At 66.5% G+C, this 12,609-nt stretch overlaps 3 protein-coding genes across 5 annotated transcripts in view; 2 read left to right on the forward strand and 1 right to left on the reverse strand.

The window, feature by feature from the left end:
* CACNA2D2 (calcium voltage-gated channel auxiliary subunit alpha2delta 2) overlaps positions 1 to 6,488 on the forward strand; it is a 169,772-nt gene extending 163,284 nt beyond the window's left edge. For both annotated transcript variants that reach the window (XM_082768358.1, XM_082768359.1), the window contains exons 24-38: positions 2,064 to 2,161; positions 2,273 to 2,363; positions 2,524 to 2,586; positions 2,691 to 2,794; positions 2,872 to 2,970; positions 3,086 to 3,180; positions 3,375 to 3,422; positions 3,527 to 3,598; positions 3,778 to 3,930; positions 4,015 to 4,067; positions 4,172 to 4,227; positions 4,355 to 4,478; positions 4,562 to 4,671; positions 4,785 to 4,873; positions 5,202 to 6,488. In XM_082768358.1, the coding sequence (XP_082624484.1) occupies positions 2,064 to 2,161; positions 2,273 to 2,363; positions 2,524 to 2,586; positions 2,691 to 2,794; positions 2,872 to 2,970; positions 3,086 to 3,180; positions 3,375 to 3,422; positions 3,527 to 3,598; positions 3,778 to 3,930; positions 4,015 to 4,067; positions 4,172 to 4,227; positions 4,355 to 4,478; positions 4,562 to 4,671; positions 4,785 to 4,873; positions 5,202 to 5,330 (1,384 nt within the window). In that variant the 3' untranslated portion in view covers positions 5,331 to 6,488. The remainder of the gene's footprint in view (positions 1 to 2,063; positions 2,162 to 2,272; positions 2,364 to 2,523; positions 2,587 to 2,690; positions 2,795 to 2,871; positions 2,971 to 3,085; positions 3,181 to 3,374; positions 3,423 to 3,526; positions 3,599 to 3,777; positions 3,931 to 4,014; positions 4,068 to 4,171; positions 4,228 to 4,354; positions 4,479 to 4,561; positions 4,672 to 4,784; positions 4,874 to 5,201) is intronic.
* A 1,660-nt stretch (positions 6,489 to 8,148) lies between these two features.
* TMEM115 (transmembrane protein 115) lies at positions 8,149 to 10,824 on the forward strand. The gene is made up of 2 exons (XM_082768377.1): positions 8,149 to 9,142; positions 9,715 to 10,824. Exons 1-2 carry the CDS (start codon positions 8,289 to 8,291, stop codon positions 9,911 to 9,913), a joined length of 1,053 nt encoding a protein of 350 aa, XP_082624503.1. The 5' UTR covers positions 8,149 to 8,288; the 3' UTR covers positions 9,914 to 10,824.
* Positions 10,825 to 11,027: 203 nt separating this feature from the next.
* CYB561D2 (cytochrome b561 family member D2) lies at positions 11,028 to 12,466 on the reverse strand. 2 transcript variants are annotated; one of them, XM_082768379.1, is made up of 3 exons: positions 12,319 to 12,466; positions 12,194 to 12,231; positions 11,028 to 12,100 (listed from the first exon to the last, which is right to left on the reverse strand). In XM_082768379.1, the coding sequence occupies exons 1-3, from the start codon at positions 12,443 to 12,445 to the stop codon at positions 11,597 to 11,599; spliced, it is 669 nt and encodes a 222-aa protein (XP_082624505.1). In that variant the 5' UTR covers positions 12,446 to 12,466; the 3' UTR covers positions 11,028 to 11,596. The 2 variants fall into 2 exon arrangements, with proteins under 2 accessions (XP_082624505.1, XP_082624504.1); XM_082768378.1 differs by having other exon boundaries at positions 11,028 to 12,231.
* Between the last annotated feature and the right edge of the window lie 143 nt (positions 12,467 to 12,609).

A 12,609-nucleotide genomic window follows, 5' to 3' on the forward strand; every position in this document is an offset into this window, starting at 1 on the left:
CAGGCCCAGCAACGCTTCTCCTCTGGGCGGTTTGGCTCCTGCCTGGAGCAGTTATCCTCAACGCAGTCTGTGAACCTCCTGGGGTGCTCCCAGCCCTGCAGCTTTCCCCGCAGACACCCAGGAGGTCGAAGTCCCCCGTGGGGATGAGGGCGTGCGAGCGCGGCGCTTCTTGCAGTTGCAGCATGAAGGCCTCGTCCACAGGCTCCATGGATCAGGCGGCCTGGAGAAGGCCCCAGCCACCAGCTGGCCTTTATTGGGGCGGTCCTCGACGCACCCACAAGCTCTCCACCTGCCCGTGGCTGTTTCTCAGAGGCTTCTCTTCACAAATAATCCCTTCCCTAATGTAGAGAGCAGCACCCCCTCGTTCCCTGTCCATCCCTTCTGAGGAGCTTGCAGCCCTCTCTCCCGGTGTTGCAGTTACGTGGTCGGTCCCACCACGTTTCCATGACAGCAATCAGCTCGGATTTGTCTAATTGCACCGTGGTTTGCACTTCTTGCCTGCTTTCTGTGCTGCGTGCGTTGGTGTCAAGGCACTTCGGCGGGGCAGTTGGTCACACCACGTCTCCAAAACTATTCCTGATCACGCCGGGACAGGTCACGCGTATTTCCCAGCTGTTAATTAGAGGCACAGTGTTCTCAGGCGTGCTTCCTTCACTCAGGGGCGCATCCCCTTCCCCACCATGGCTAGTTTAAAGCCCTGCAGATAAGCCCAGCCAGCTGCCCAGAGCACTCCTGCCCCACCTGGACAGCTGTGCCCCATCTGACACCGGCGTACCCCAAACCTTGGGCACGGCACCAGCCTCACATTTATGGGGCCTGCTGGTGGGTACTTTATGGCTGCGGTTCGCGGGGACATAAGTGGGGCGATCCTACAGCACACGGCTGCTTGCAGCACCCACGGGTGCCCCATGTCCTCAGCGGTCATTGCTCAGTTTACTGATTCGTTATAAAAATCACTCAAAATGCACAGCTGAAGAGCTGTCACAGGTGGCTTTGGGGTTGTCTCAGGTGCAATGCGCCGGGGTGGTGAGGTCTGAGAAATGCAGGAGCCAAAGCAGAACCTGAAGGAGAAACATAAAACTGCTGTTTTTATGAACCCAGCCCATCGATGCAGTCAGGATGGTGCCAGAGGTGGGGCAGGAAGGAGTGTCTCTGCCCCGCACTGCCCCCCGGGGCTGTTTAGTTAGGAAGGCATGGGGTCAGGGCGCAGCAGGGGTGGGCACGGCTTTTGCAGCTTGATCTGCAGAGCTTTGGGTGCAAAAAAAAAAAAAAAAAAGGGGGGGGTCTGGAACTCAGGGTGAGCGCTCCACATCCTGGGAGCAGCTCCATGAGCCCCCTCCCTGCCAGCACGAACCAGGGGGTGCCCTACAGTGTGGTCATTTTCAGAAACCGTATATCCCGTGTTCTCCCCATGGGTGTGCAAGTCCCTGTGTCCGCGCGCGTCCGCGTGGCCGTGCAGGTGGCTGCTCCCCCCCCGAGCGGGGACGCGGCGACCCAGGGAGGGGGTCCCAAGTCAGCCCCCTCCCCAAAATCGCCCCGGACATGCCAGCAGCTGGCCCTGGGGTGCAAAGGGCCGGGTGGGCACTGTGTCGCTGCCCTCCCCGTCCCCAGGGTCCCCACCGTGAGCCCAAGGTAAGTCCTGCTGCCGGTGGGTACAAACGGGGACACGGGGCATGGTGGCAGAAGTGGTGGCACTCTCCCAGTACGGGGAGAGCAGGGGCAGGGGTGCATCAGTTTGTGGCAAACTGGGCAAACTGGGATGCCTTCAGACATCATCCAGCACCTGCGAGGGCAGCCCTGGGGCTCGCGCACCTCCAGGGAGGTGACAGCGCCTTGGTGGCACCGCAGTGCCCACAGAGGTGACAGAGCCAGGGGCACGGCGGGTGGCAGAGCAGCCCGCAGCCCGGCGTGGCTCTCCACGGGGCGAGGAGGTGACACGGGGCCCGTGGGCACCTGGCCGGAGCCCGGCAGGAGAGGGGACACGAGCACAACCAGCGCGGGGGGAAAACTGACCTTACCTTTTCCATCCTTGCGAACCACAAACGTTGTCACCCAAACCCCAGAGAGTATTGCAAAGACCTCGACTTGTCGGATAACAACACCGAGTTCCTGGAGAACTTTATTGCCCTCATGGAAAAGGTGACCCCAGACTCCAAGCAGTGTGAGTAGCCAGGGCCGGCTCGCAGCGGGGCGCGGGGCGTGGGGTGGCAGCGCCGGGGCGCGGGTGGCCCTGCGGGCACCGGCCCTCACCTCCTGCTCCTCCTCTCCCAAGGTGACAATTTCCTCCTGCACAACCTGATCCTCGACACGGGCATCACGCAGCAGCTGGTGGAGCGCGTCTGGAAGGACCAGGACCTCAACACGTAGGCAGGGGCCAGGGGACCCTTCCCCGCAGCCGCCCCTGGGGACGCAAGGGCAGAGGGGCTCAGGGACATCGTGGGGTGGGACAGGGGACAGGGACGGAGCCAGGGGGGTGAGCAAAACCCTGCCAACTCCCGGCATCCCCGTCCCCTCTCCCTGCAGGTACAGTCTCCTGGCTGTCTTCGCTGCCACCGATGGGGGCATCACCCGCGTCTTCCCCAACAAGTGAGTGTCCTGGCGGGGTTTGCGTGCCTGGCCCCTTGTGGTGACACATCCGATGGCAGAGCTTGGAACAAGTGACATCCACGACTGTGTCTGCTCCTTTCCAGGGCTGCAGATGACTGGGAGGAGGAACCGGAGCCCTTCAATGCCAGCTTCTACCGCAGGAGCCTGGATAACAAGGGCTACATCTTCAAACCGCCCTACCGGGATGGTGAGTGCCAGCGGGGCGCCGCGAGGTGTCCCAGGCTGGCCCTGCGTGTCCCCTCATGTCACCCCTGCCCTCTGCAGCCGGATACCGGGGGCTGGATCTGGAGAACAACACCATCGGGATCCTGGTGAGCACCGCCGTGGAGCTCAGCATCGGGGGCAAGACGCTGAAGCCGGCAGGTGAGCAGGGGCCGGGTCCCGGTGCCGCTGGGCTGGGGACAGCCCTGTCCCCACCTCGAGCCGGGGCTGACCCCGTCCCCCCCGCTGCCTGCGGCTCCCCTTTGCTCTTCCCCAGTGGTGGGGGTGAAGCTGGACCTGGAGGCCTGGGCAGAGAAGTTCAAGGTGCTGGCAAGCAACCGGACGGACCGCGACCAGCTGGGTGCCCGGCGGGTATGCTGGGGACAGGGACGGGGACAGGGACAGGGAGAGGGACAGGGACTGGGCTCTGCTCAGCGGGGTGGTGGCTGGGGAGCACTGCCGGGCTGTGCTGCCCGTGTTCCCTCTGGCTCACTGGGGACATCCCGCTGGGAACGGGTGGCCCTGTCAGGGGAGGACGGCGCCCCTAACCCCATTTCGGTTGACAGTGCGACCCCTCGAGCAGCTGCGAGATGGACTGCGAGGCCAACAACAAGGTGGGTGGTGGGCAAGGCTGGGGGCGCAGCGGGGGTCCGGTGGGGGGCCTGCTGGCCCCTGTCCCCTTTCTTCCCCCCAGGGTGACCCTGTTTTCCTTCCCCAGGACCTCATCTGCGTCCTCATTGACGACGGAGGCTTCCTGGTGCTCTCCAACCAGGAGGATCACTGGTACCAGGTGAGCGCTGCAGCCCCCAAAATGCTCCTCTCCTGGGGTGCACGAGGGAGCTGAGGACTCCAGCCTCGTGCCACACGTGGTGTTACACACCCCCCGAGTCCCCACCGTGGGAGCCCTGGGGGCATGGTGCAGACCCATGCAGGCTTGGTGCAGACCCAGTTTGCGGTGTCCCCATCCAGGTGGGCAAGTTCTTCAGCGAGGTGGACGCCAACCTGATGTCCGCCCTCTACAACAACTCCTTCTACGCCCGCAAGGAGTCCTACGACTTCCAGTCTGTCTGCGCCCCCGAGGCCCAGAGCAACACGGGGGCTGCTCCCCGTGGTGTCTTCGTGGTGAGTGCCCCCAGGGACCCGCGGGGCGCCCCGGCACCACGCCGGGACCCGCTGCCTCACTCCTGCCCCTCTCCTTGCTCGCAGCCCACCGTGGCCGACCTGCTGAACCTCGCCTGGTGGACCTCAGCCGCCGCCTGGTGAGTGCCATCGGTGCTGCGTCCCCTCCCTGGGATGCCCCTGGGGGACACCGGCGCGTCCCCAGGGCCGGCACAGCTCACGTGGCCGTGCACTGCGTCCCCAGGTCCCTCTTCCAGCAGTTCCTCTACGGCCTCACCTACAGCAGCTGGTTCCAGACGGGTGAGTGCAGGGACGGGGACGCGGGGGCGGGCGGGTGACATCCCCCTGGCTGGGGACACGTGGCCCCGGACCCTCTGGGCCCCCCGTGCCCCCCGTGCCACCATCCCACGGCACTGTGCGGGCGCAGAGGACGTGACGGCGGACAGCATGGAGGCCCGGGAGACGAGCTGCATCATGAAGCAGACGCAGTACTACTTCAGCACCGTCAACGCCACCTACAACGCCATCATCGACTGCGGGAACTGCTCCAGGTGGGTCTGTCCCCAAGGCTGGGGGGCTGCGTGGCCCCGTGGGCTTTGGGGACGGGGTGGTGACCAACCTCACGTCCCCACAGGCTGTTCCACGCGCAGAGGCTGGCCAACACCAACCTGCTCTTCGTGGTGGCCGACAAGCCCCTCTGCAGCCAGTGCGAGTCCGTCAAGCTGCTGCAGGCGGAGGTCAGGGGTATCCTTTGGGGGGGCGTAGGGGGGGTGTGGGGTCGGGGGGGGGCTGCACCGTGGTTGGGGTCGTCCCCGCCACCGCCACCCTGGTCCCCGTCGTTTCCTTGACCCGCGAAGCTCCCCCGAGAGACCCGAACCAGTGTGAGCTGGTGGACAGGCCCCGCTACCGGAAAGGTCCCCACATCTGCTTCGACTACAATGCAACCGTACGTGGGGGGCGCGGGGAGGGAGGGATCGGGGCGGGGGGCTGCCCACGGGGAGGGGAGCAGAGCTCTGGGGGATCCCTGGGGGGGGCTGAGCCATGGGGTGACCTCCCGGGGGGGGAATGGAGCTGTGGGGGGATCCCCGGGGGGGAGATCAGAGCCCTGGGGGGACCCTGGGGGAGCAGAGCTGTGGGGGTCTTGGTGGGCAGCACCGTGGGGGTCTGGGGGGTGGGGGCAGGGGACGAGGCACAGCGGGGTCACATCGGGTGCCCCTGGGGCTCGGCGGCAGCTCCGGGGGTGCCCCACGGCCGCTCTCCCTTTGCCCCCCCAGGAAGATACCTCAGACTGCGGCCGAGGGGCTTCCTTCGCCCCCTCCCTCGGGGTCCTGCTCTCCCTGCAGCTGCTGCTCCTCTACTCCAGCGCCAGCCGGCACCCGCTGCCCCCGGCCGCCTGCCTTTAACCCGCGCCCACCGCCCTCCTGTTCTCTCAGCCTCCATCTCCATCCCCTCCCGAGGCCCCGGCGGGACGGGAGCCACCTCCCTGGGGACCCCCCTCAGCCCCAGGGACGCCCCCTCCCCTGCGCTCCCCACGGCCGCATCCAAAGAAGAGCCGGGGTGCGGGCAGGGGTCCCCCCAAAAAAAACAGGAGGGCGTCCGGCCGCCCCGGCCGCTCGGACTCAGAAAGCCCCCGCCTTGTGCCCCCCCCCCACACCGCATCATCCTTCTCCCCCCCCCTGGTCCCTCGCCTATTTTTTTAGCCTGAAGATTTTAAACCAGATCTTTCTACGTTGAGTTTCAGCCTGGAGAACGACGGCGGCGTTTGTGGCCAGCGACGAGGACACGTGGGGAAAAACAACAACAAAAAAAAAAAAAAACGAGAAAAAAAAAAAAAGAGGGGGGAAAAAATATAACCTGAAAATAGGGAAGGTGATGGAGACGGTCGGTATGATTTATCGGGGGGGTACCCGGCCCCCCGGGCGTGCGGGAGGACAGCGGCGGGTGGCAGCGTCCCTGCGGGGAGCCAGGCGTCGCCTTTGCCGGGACGGGGCCGAGCCCACGGTCCCCGCTCTCAGCTCATCTGCTCTCATTCATCCTTGGGCACAGAAATTGGGGTGAAAAAGGAGGAAAAAAAAAAAAAAAAAAAAAAAAAAAAAAAAAAAAAAAGTACTTTTTTTTTTTTTTTTCTTTTCCGTTCTGCAGATCACTGTGAAACCCTTCCCCGTCCGCCCGCCCCAGCCCTGCTCGGCCCCTCCGTCCCGCCCTGCCAAAGAAACCGCGTGCCGGCCAGCGGGACCGGGCCCCAAAGGGACGCGCTGTGTGTCCCCAAACAGGACGGGACGTGTGTCCCCAAAGGGGATGCGCCGTGTGTCCCCAGATGGGACAAGCTGTGTGTCCCCAAATGGGGTGTGCTATGCATCCCCAAAAGGACACACTGTGTGTCCCCAGTGGGACAAGCTGTGTGACCCCAAAAGGGACGCGCTGTGTGTCCCCAAAGGGACATGCCACCTGTCCCCGAGCCGCCCGTGTCCCCAGCGGGGCCGTGCCGGGTGCCACCAGGTCCCCGCTGGGTGCCCCCAGCTCCAGCCCCACGGTCATAGGGTTTTTTTTTTGGGGTGGGAGGGATGGGAGGGATGGGGGGGACAGGAGCAAACCCACGGACCACCGGGGACAGCGGGGAGGGGGCCGTGGAGGCGCTAATTAGCGCTGGGGTTAATTACTGGTCATTCCGCTTGTAGCTTTCTCAGTGTGTGTTTGGTTACTGTCTCTGGGACCCGTGTTTGAACAGATGGCTCTGTGTTACCGGGAGTGTGTGTACTGCTGTAGTCTAGTTAGGTGCTGCGCGAGCCCCCCGCCACTATACAGACCCTATAAATATGCACATGTAGCCTCCTTTGCGGTAAAATCCAGGAGCGGGGGGGACGGCACGGCCCCCGCCCCGCCAACCGGGGCCGTGGCCTGCCCCTTCCCCACCCCGAAAGCTTCTCTCTGCTCATCCAAAAGGCTTTGGGTTGTTTTTTGTTTTGTTTTTTTTTTTAATTAGTTTCCTTTAATTTATTTTAATTTTTTTTTTCTTTTTTTTTTTTTTTGTACAGAAGAGTCGGAAAACTCCCCCCCCCCAAAAAAAAAAACCAACAAACAGACGATTTGTAAGATATCGTGCGTGTGACTCCTTGTAAAATATTTTCAAATGGTTTATTACAGAGACTCAGTTATTAAATAATGTTCATATTTTCACTTCACAGGCGGTGGCTGCGTCATTTCCCTTTGGGGGGGGGGGGGACAGGGACCCCGTTGTGTCCCCTCGCTGTGCCGGGGCCTGGGGGACACAGCAGGGACCTGGGGGGGACGCGGGCAGGGCACGGGTGGGTTCATGAGGCCGTGGGCAGGGCCCCCGGGCTCCCCCCGCCCCGTGTCCCCTCGTCCCCGTGTCCCGTGGGGCCGTGTCCCCTGTGTGTCCCCTCTCCCCGTCCCATGCCCACGTCCCCCGTGACTCCCCCATGTCCCCCGTGTCCGTGTCCCCCTGGGGCAACCACCCCATGCCCACCTGTGCCCCCAAACCACATCCCCCAAACCCCGTACCATGTTCCCTGTGTCCCCCGTGTCCCTTCCTGTGTCCCCATGTCCCCCATGTCCACGTCCCCTGTGTCTGCATCCCCCATATCTATGTCCCCTGTGCCCCCATGTTCGTATCATACTCGTCCCGTATCCCGTGTCCCCTGTGTCCGTGTCCCCCATACCACATCCCCCATGTCCACATCCCCCATGTCCATGTCCCCCATATGTCCATGTCCCCATGCCCCTGTCCCTGTGTCCATGTCCCCATGTCTGTGTCCCCTGTACCTGTGTCCCCCATACCCACATCCCCCATACCTACACCCCCTGTGCCCCCATGTCCACCCCATACTCATCCCATGTCCCCATGCCCATGTCCCCAACATCCATGTCCCATGTCCGCGTCCCCCATACCTACATCCCATGTCCCCCATACCCACATCACACTTGTCCCATGTCCCCTGTGCCCCCTGTGTCCCCCATATGCCCGTGTCCCCCTATCCAAGTCCCCACGTCCCCATGTCCCCATATATGTGCCCGTCCCCCCCTGTGTCCCATGTCCCTATGTCCATGTCCCCATGTCCCCATTCCCCTCCCAGTGGGCGTGGCTCCCCTCCTCGCCCCGCCCCCTCCCTCCTCACGCCCCGCCCCCTCCCTCCCACAAGCCCCGCCCCCTCCCACACCCCTCCCCTTCCCCCCTCCCCACCCCGCGCATGCGCACTTCCTCTGTTTGTCCGCGCCCGGCCTGGCCCAGCGGCGGGGCCTGACGGGGGCCGAGCGGCGCCGGGGCCGGGCCGGGGCGGGCAGGGCAGGGCCTGGGACCGGGACCGGGCCCGGTGCTTTACCGGGGGGGGTCCGGCCCCGCCATGCGGCGCTTCGTGCCGGTCTCCCGGCAGCAGCTGGCCCGGGCGCTGGGCGGCAGCAGCGTGGTGGTGAAGGCGCTGAGCGGCGCCGTGGTGCTGCTGTACGCGCTGTCCTTCGGCCTGGACACGGCCTCGGGGCTGGCGGTGACCCCGGGGCTGCTGCTGCCGCCCGGCTGCCGCCTGTGGACGCTGCTGACCCACGGGCTGGTGGAGCGGCGGGCGGCCGGCGTGGCGCTCAGCCTGGGCACGGTGGCGGCGGCCGGGCGGCTGCTGGAGCCGCTGTGGGGGGCGCTGGAGCTGCTGCTGTTCTACGCCGCCGTCAACGCGGCCGTGGGGCTGCTGGGGGCCTGCGCCTACTGCCTGGCCTACGCCGCCACCTTCCGCCTGGCCTACCTGTTCGAGGTGCGCATCCACGGCGCGCCCGGCTTCCTGGCGGGGGTGCTGGTGGCGCTGAAGCAGACGATGGGCGACAGCACGGTGCTGCGGGTGCCGCAGGTGAGGGTGAAGGCGGCGCCCACGCTGCTGCTGCTGCTGCTGGCCGGGCTGCGGCTGGCCGCCCTGGTGGAGAGCGCCGCGCTGGTGTCCTACGGCTTCGGGCTGCTGTCCAGCTGGGTCTACCTGCGCTTCTACCAGCGGCACAGCCGGGGCCGCGGGGATATGTCCGACCACTTCGCCTTCGCCACCTTCTTCCCCGAGATCCTGCAGCCCGCCGTGGGGCTGGCGGCCAACCTGGTGTACGGGCTGCTGGTCAAGGTGAGGCTCTGCCGGAAGACGGTGAAGCGCTACGACGTGGGCGCCCCCTCCTCCATCACCATCAGCCTGCCGGGAACGGACCCCCAGGACGCCGAGAGGAGAAGGTAACACCGGCCCCGCGCTGCTGTGGGCCCCGGGGGGGATTTGGGGTCAGGGCGCTGAGGGGAGCCTCCTCCATGGGGCCGCCTGCTGGCACGCACCCGCTGCAAGCTGCCCGCCCGCTTCCCAAGCCAAAATCACAGCACTGGGGCCAAGCAGGGGGTCCTGGGGAAGGGGTGTGTCGGGCAGCGGGGCGCGGTTCCTGCTGCCGTGTCCTCCCCGCCACCGTGGCGCAGCAGGAGGCGAGCTGAGTCAGCGCCGTGACCCGGCCCTCCTGCACGTGCGGCAGCAGCTCGGTCACGGGGTGAGGTGCCAGCTCCCTGCTCGCCTCGCTCCCCTCCGCTTCTGGAGCAGCCCCCGAGCACAGCACGTGGCGAGGGAGCTCTGCACGTTGCACCTCGGTGCCTCTGTTTGGCTTCCCCTCCTCTGCCACGGCCCCAGCTCGGTCAGCCCGTGGGTGCTGGTCGCTGCTCCCCCCACCACGGGGCTGTGCGTGGGGTGAGAGGAGAGGGGAAGAGCAGGTACCACGCTCCCTGTCCGTCCCTCACCCCGCTGTCCACCCGCTTTTACCCCACAGGCAGCTGGCCCTGAAGGCGCTGAACGAGCGGCTGAAGCGCGTGGAGGACCAGACGGCGTGGCCCAGCATGGAGGACGAGGAGGAGGAGGTGGTGGTGAAGAGCGAGGGCCCGCTGCCCACCGAATCCACCGCGGCGGGGAAGGCGGCCGGCCACGAGAGCAGCCTGATCAGCTTTGAGGACGCCCCGTCCCAGCCGTGAGCTGCGGCCCTGCCGGCCCCGTCCTCCCTGCCCAGCTCCGCGGGAGAGCCGCCAACGCCCGCACGGGGACGCTGCCTGTGGGGACGCTCCCGGCCCGGGGACAGGGGCTGCCTCAGCCCAGCGCCGAGGGCCTGAGCGCCGTGGGGCTCTGCCTCTCGCTGCCCCCCCAGCGTGGATGTGGATGCCCGCGCCGGGAGCTTTGTTCCGGAGGGAGACCTCGGGCCGGTCCGCGCAGGCTGACCCCTGCTCCGAGGCCGCGAAGGGACCTCCTGGGCACCTGGGGAGCCAAGTCAGCGAGTGGCACCGCGCTTCCTCGCTTCTCTGCACTCGAAACTTCATTTTCTCCTTTCTCGATTTCGTTTGGTTCCTGATCTCGGGAACGGGAAGGCTCGGGGGACTTTGCGGAGTCCTCTGCCCGTTCCCACCCTCCTTCCCTCCGCCCCGGCAGGAGGCCGACGGAGCTCCCACGTGGGGCCAGCACCCGGAGCGGGGATCGGCCCCGGCCCCGTGGCGTTCATTCCGTGGCGTTGGCTCTCCTCTGTTTCCTCTCCTGCTGCAGCATTGCCCCAGCAGGGGCTGGTGCCCTCAGCTGCCGCTCCACTAATCCGTTTGCCAGATTATCCTAGAAGCTGGAATTAATTTTTACAGCGGGGCACACAAGCTGCTTCCTCTGGCACCGGGTTTCTCTCCTTCAAGTAGAAATGGGCTCCCCCTTCTGTCCTGCTCCCTCCGCGTGGCCGGGCTGTCCTTGGCGAGGGAGGGAGAGGCTGCTCCCCAGAGCTCCTCGCCCCGGGCTCTGGGCCGCAGCCCGCGGCGGCGCGAGTTTATTTTTCTAAAGGACCACGCGGGAAGGTTTTGTCACCCAGGGAAAACACAGACGTTTCGGTATCAATAAACAGTTCTTTGAAAGAGCAGTCGTTGGCCTCTCCACGCCGCAGCCAGGGCACCGAGCCGTGCCTCGAGGAGGAGTTTTCTCCCCAAACAGGGGCTGCTCGGTGCCAGGGATCTGCAGGGGCCCTGCCGACCACCCACCTGTGGCTGGTGCCGTTTTGGGTGCTCGGGGGGCTTCAGTTTGGCCCTTTCTCTGGGGCAGTAAGGAGGCCGTGCCACGCTGTAGCTGCCTGAAATCTTTATTGAATAAAAGCTCTGGATACAGAAGAGTTTCCAAGCTCGGGCACTGCTCCCAGCTCTCCGGCCCTGCCAGGAGCACGTTGGGGAGCAGCCCCGGGGCCATCCCAGCACGGCCCACAGAGCCGTGCGACGCTGGGGCCAGGAAGGCTGCGGGCTGTGGCGGGAGGAGAGGTGCTGCGGTGGCTTCCAGCCTCCCCGAGGGTCGCTCTGCTCCAGGAACCGTCCCCGGGCCCTGCCACCAGCTCCCACCCGGGGCTGTGCTGAGGACAGGAGCCCATGCAGCTGCCTGCTGAGGTCCCTCCTGTGCTTGCGCTGTTCCATGCACCCGTAGGAGGACGAGCCGGCCCGCGGCAGGCTGCAAAACACCCCCCGGCCCCCGCCAGGCCAAAACCTCGCCGCAGGTAACCCCGCGGCACGGGAATTTGTGCATGGACAGGGAGGGAGGGGGAAGGAGCAGGGATCCCCGACCCTCCCCTGCCCAGGGCCGGGGACCGGCGGCATCCCCAGCTCTGGGGCATGTCCCAGCCGCTGCACGGGACTCACGGGAGAGGCTCAGTGCTGGCTCCGCTTGCGGTACAGGTAGGCGTTGCTCACCTGGTTCATCACCACCAGGCTGCTGAGGAGCGGGCAGAGCACGGCCAGGTACCAGGCGGCGCCGCTGACGGCGGCGGTGAACCAGAGTGAGCACATGCCCAGCACCAGGCTGGCGCAGCCCAGCAGGTAGCCCACCAGCCCCGCCGTGGCGTGGTACAACCTCAGTTTCCCCGGCGGCCAGCCCCTCGCCAGCTTCGGGTAGAGCAGCAGCAGCCCGCCGAGGCTCTGCCCGCTGGCGTACAGCACCGCCAGCAGCCCGGCGCGGCCGTGCCAGGTGTGGAAGTGCCCCTTGCCCTGCAGCTCCTTGTGGTACGCCACCAGCGCCAGCCCCAGCAGCGCGCACAGCAGCGCCAGCACCTGCAGGGCCCAGTGCGCCCGCACCTTGGCCTTGCGGGACAGCGAGCGCAGCGGGGAGGCCTCGGGCGAGAAGACCAAGAGCGCCTGGGTCAGCAGCAGCGAGAACTGAGGAGGGGAGCGGCGGGGAGGGGGGAGGGAGGGAGGCTCAGCGGGGCCCTGAGGCGCCCCCCGGGCCCGGCCCCGCCGCCCCCCACTCACCGCCAGCGCCATCAGCAGCGGGTGCCAGGAGAAGAGGCCTGCGGGGAGCGGAGACGTGGGGCGGGGTGGGGCGGGGGCGCGGCTCGGGGCCTCCCCGCTCCTCCCCGCACCCCCCCGGCACTCACTGGAGCCCGGCCGGGCCAGCGCGGCCACCCCCGCGGGCAGCCCCAGGGACGCGGCGTGAGCGGCGGCGGCGGCGGCGGCGCGCAGGGAGCGGAGGAGCCGCGGCTCCCCCTCGGCCGGCAGCGACATGGCGGAGCCGGGAGGGCGGCAGCGTCGCGGGAGGGGGTGAGCGGAGAGCGGCTATTGGGCGGAGCGGGTGTCAGTCAGCGCGCCCGCCGCGGTGATTGGGTGGAAAGGGTGGTGCCCGCCCTTGAGGCCCGCCCTTCGTGACGCCGAGGGGAGGGAGCGGGGCG

The sequence above is a fragment of the Aythya marila genome, assembly GCF_965140915.1.
Source record: "Aythya marila genome assembly, chromosome: 10".
Taxonomy (NCBI): domain Eukaryota; kingdom Metazoa; phylum Chordata; class Aves; order Anseriformes; family Anatidae; genus Aythya; species Aythya marila.

What these genes read in the sequence shown, in the direction of transcription:
- TMEM115 (XM_082768377.1), top strand. Translation starts at nt 8,289, where the DNA reads ATGCGGCGCTTCGTGCCGGTCTCCCGGCAGCAGCTGGCCCGGGCGCTG. An exon ending in CAGGACGCCGAGAGGAGAAG is followed by an intron (nt 9,143 to 9,714) that starts GTAACACCGGCC and finishes TTTACCCCACAG; the next exon opens with GCAGCTGGCCCTGAAGGCGC.
- CYB561D2 (XM_082768378.1), bottom strand. Translation starts at nt 12,445, where the DNA reads ATGTCGCTGCCGGCCGAGGGGGAGCCGCGGCTCCTCCGCTCCCTGCGC. An exon ending in GCTGGCCCGGCCGGGCTCCA is followed by an intron (nt 12,232 to 12,318) that starts GTGAGTGCCGGG and finishes CGCTCCCCGCAG; the next exon opens with GCCTCTTCTCCTGGCACCCG.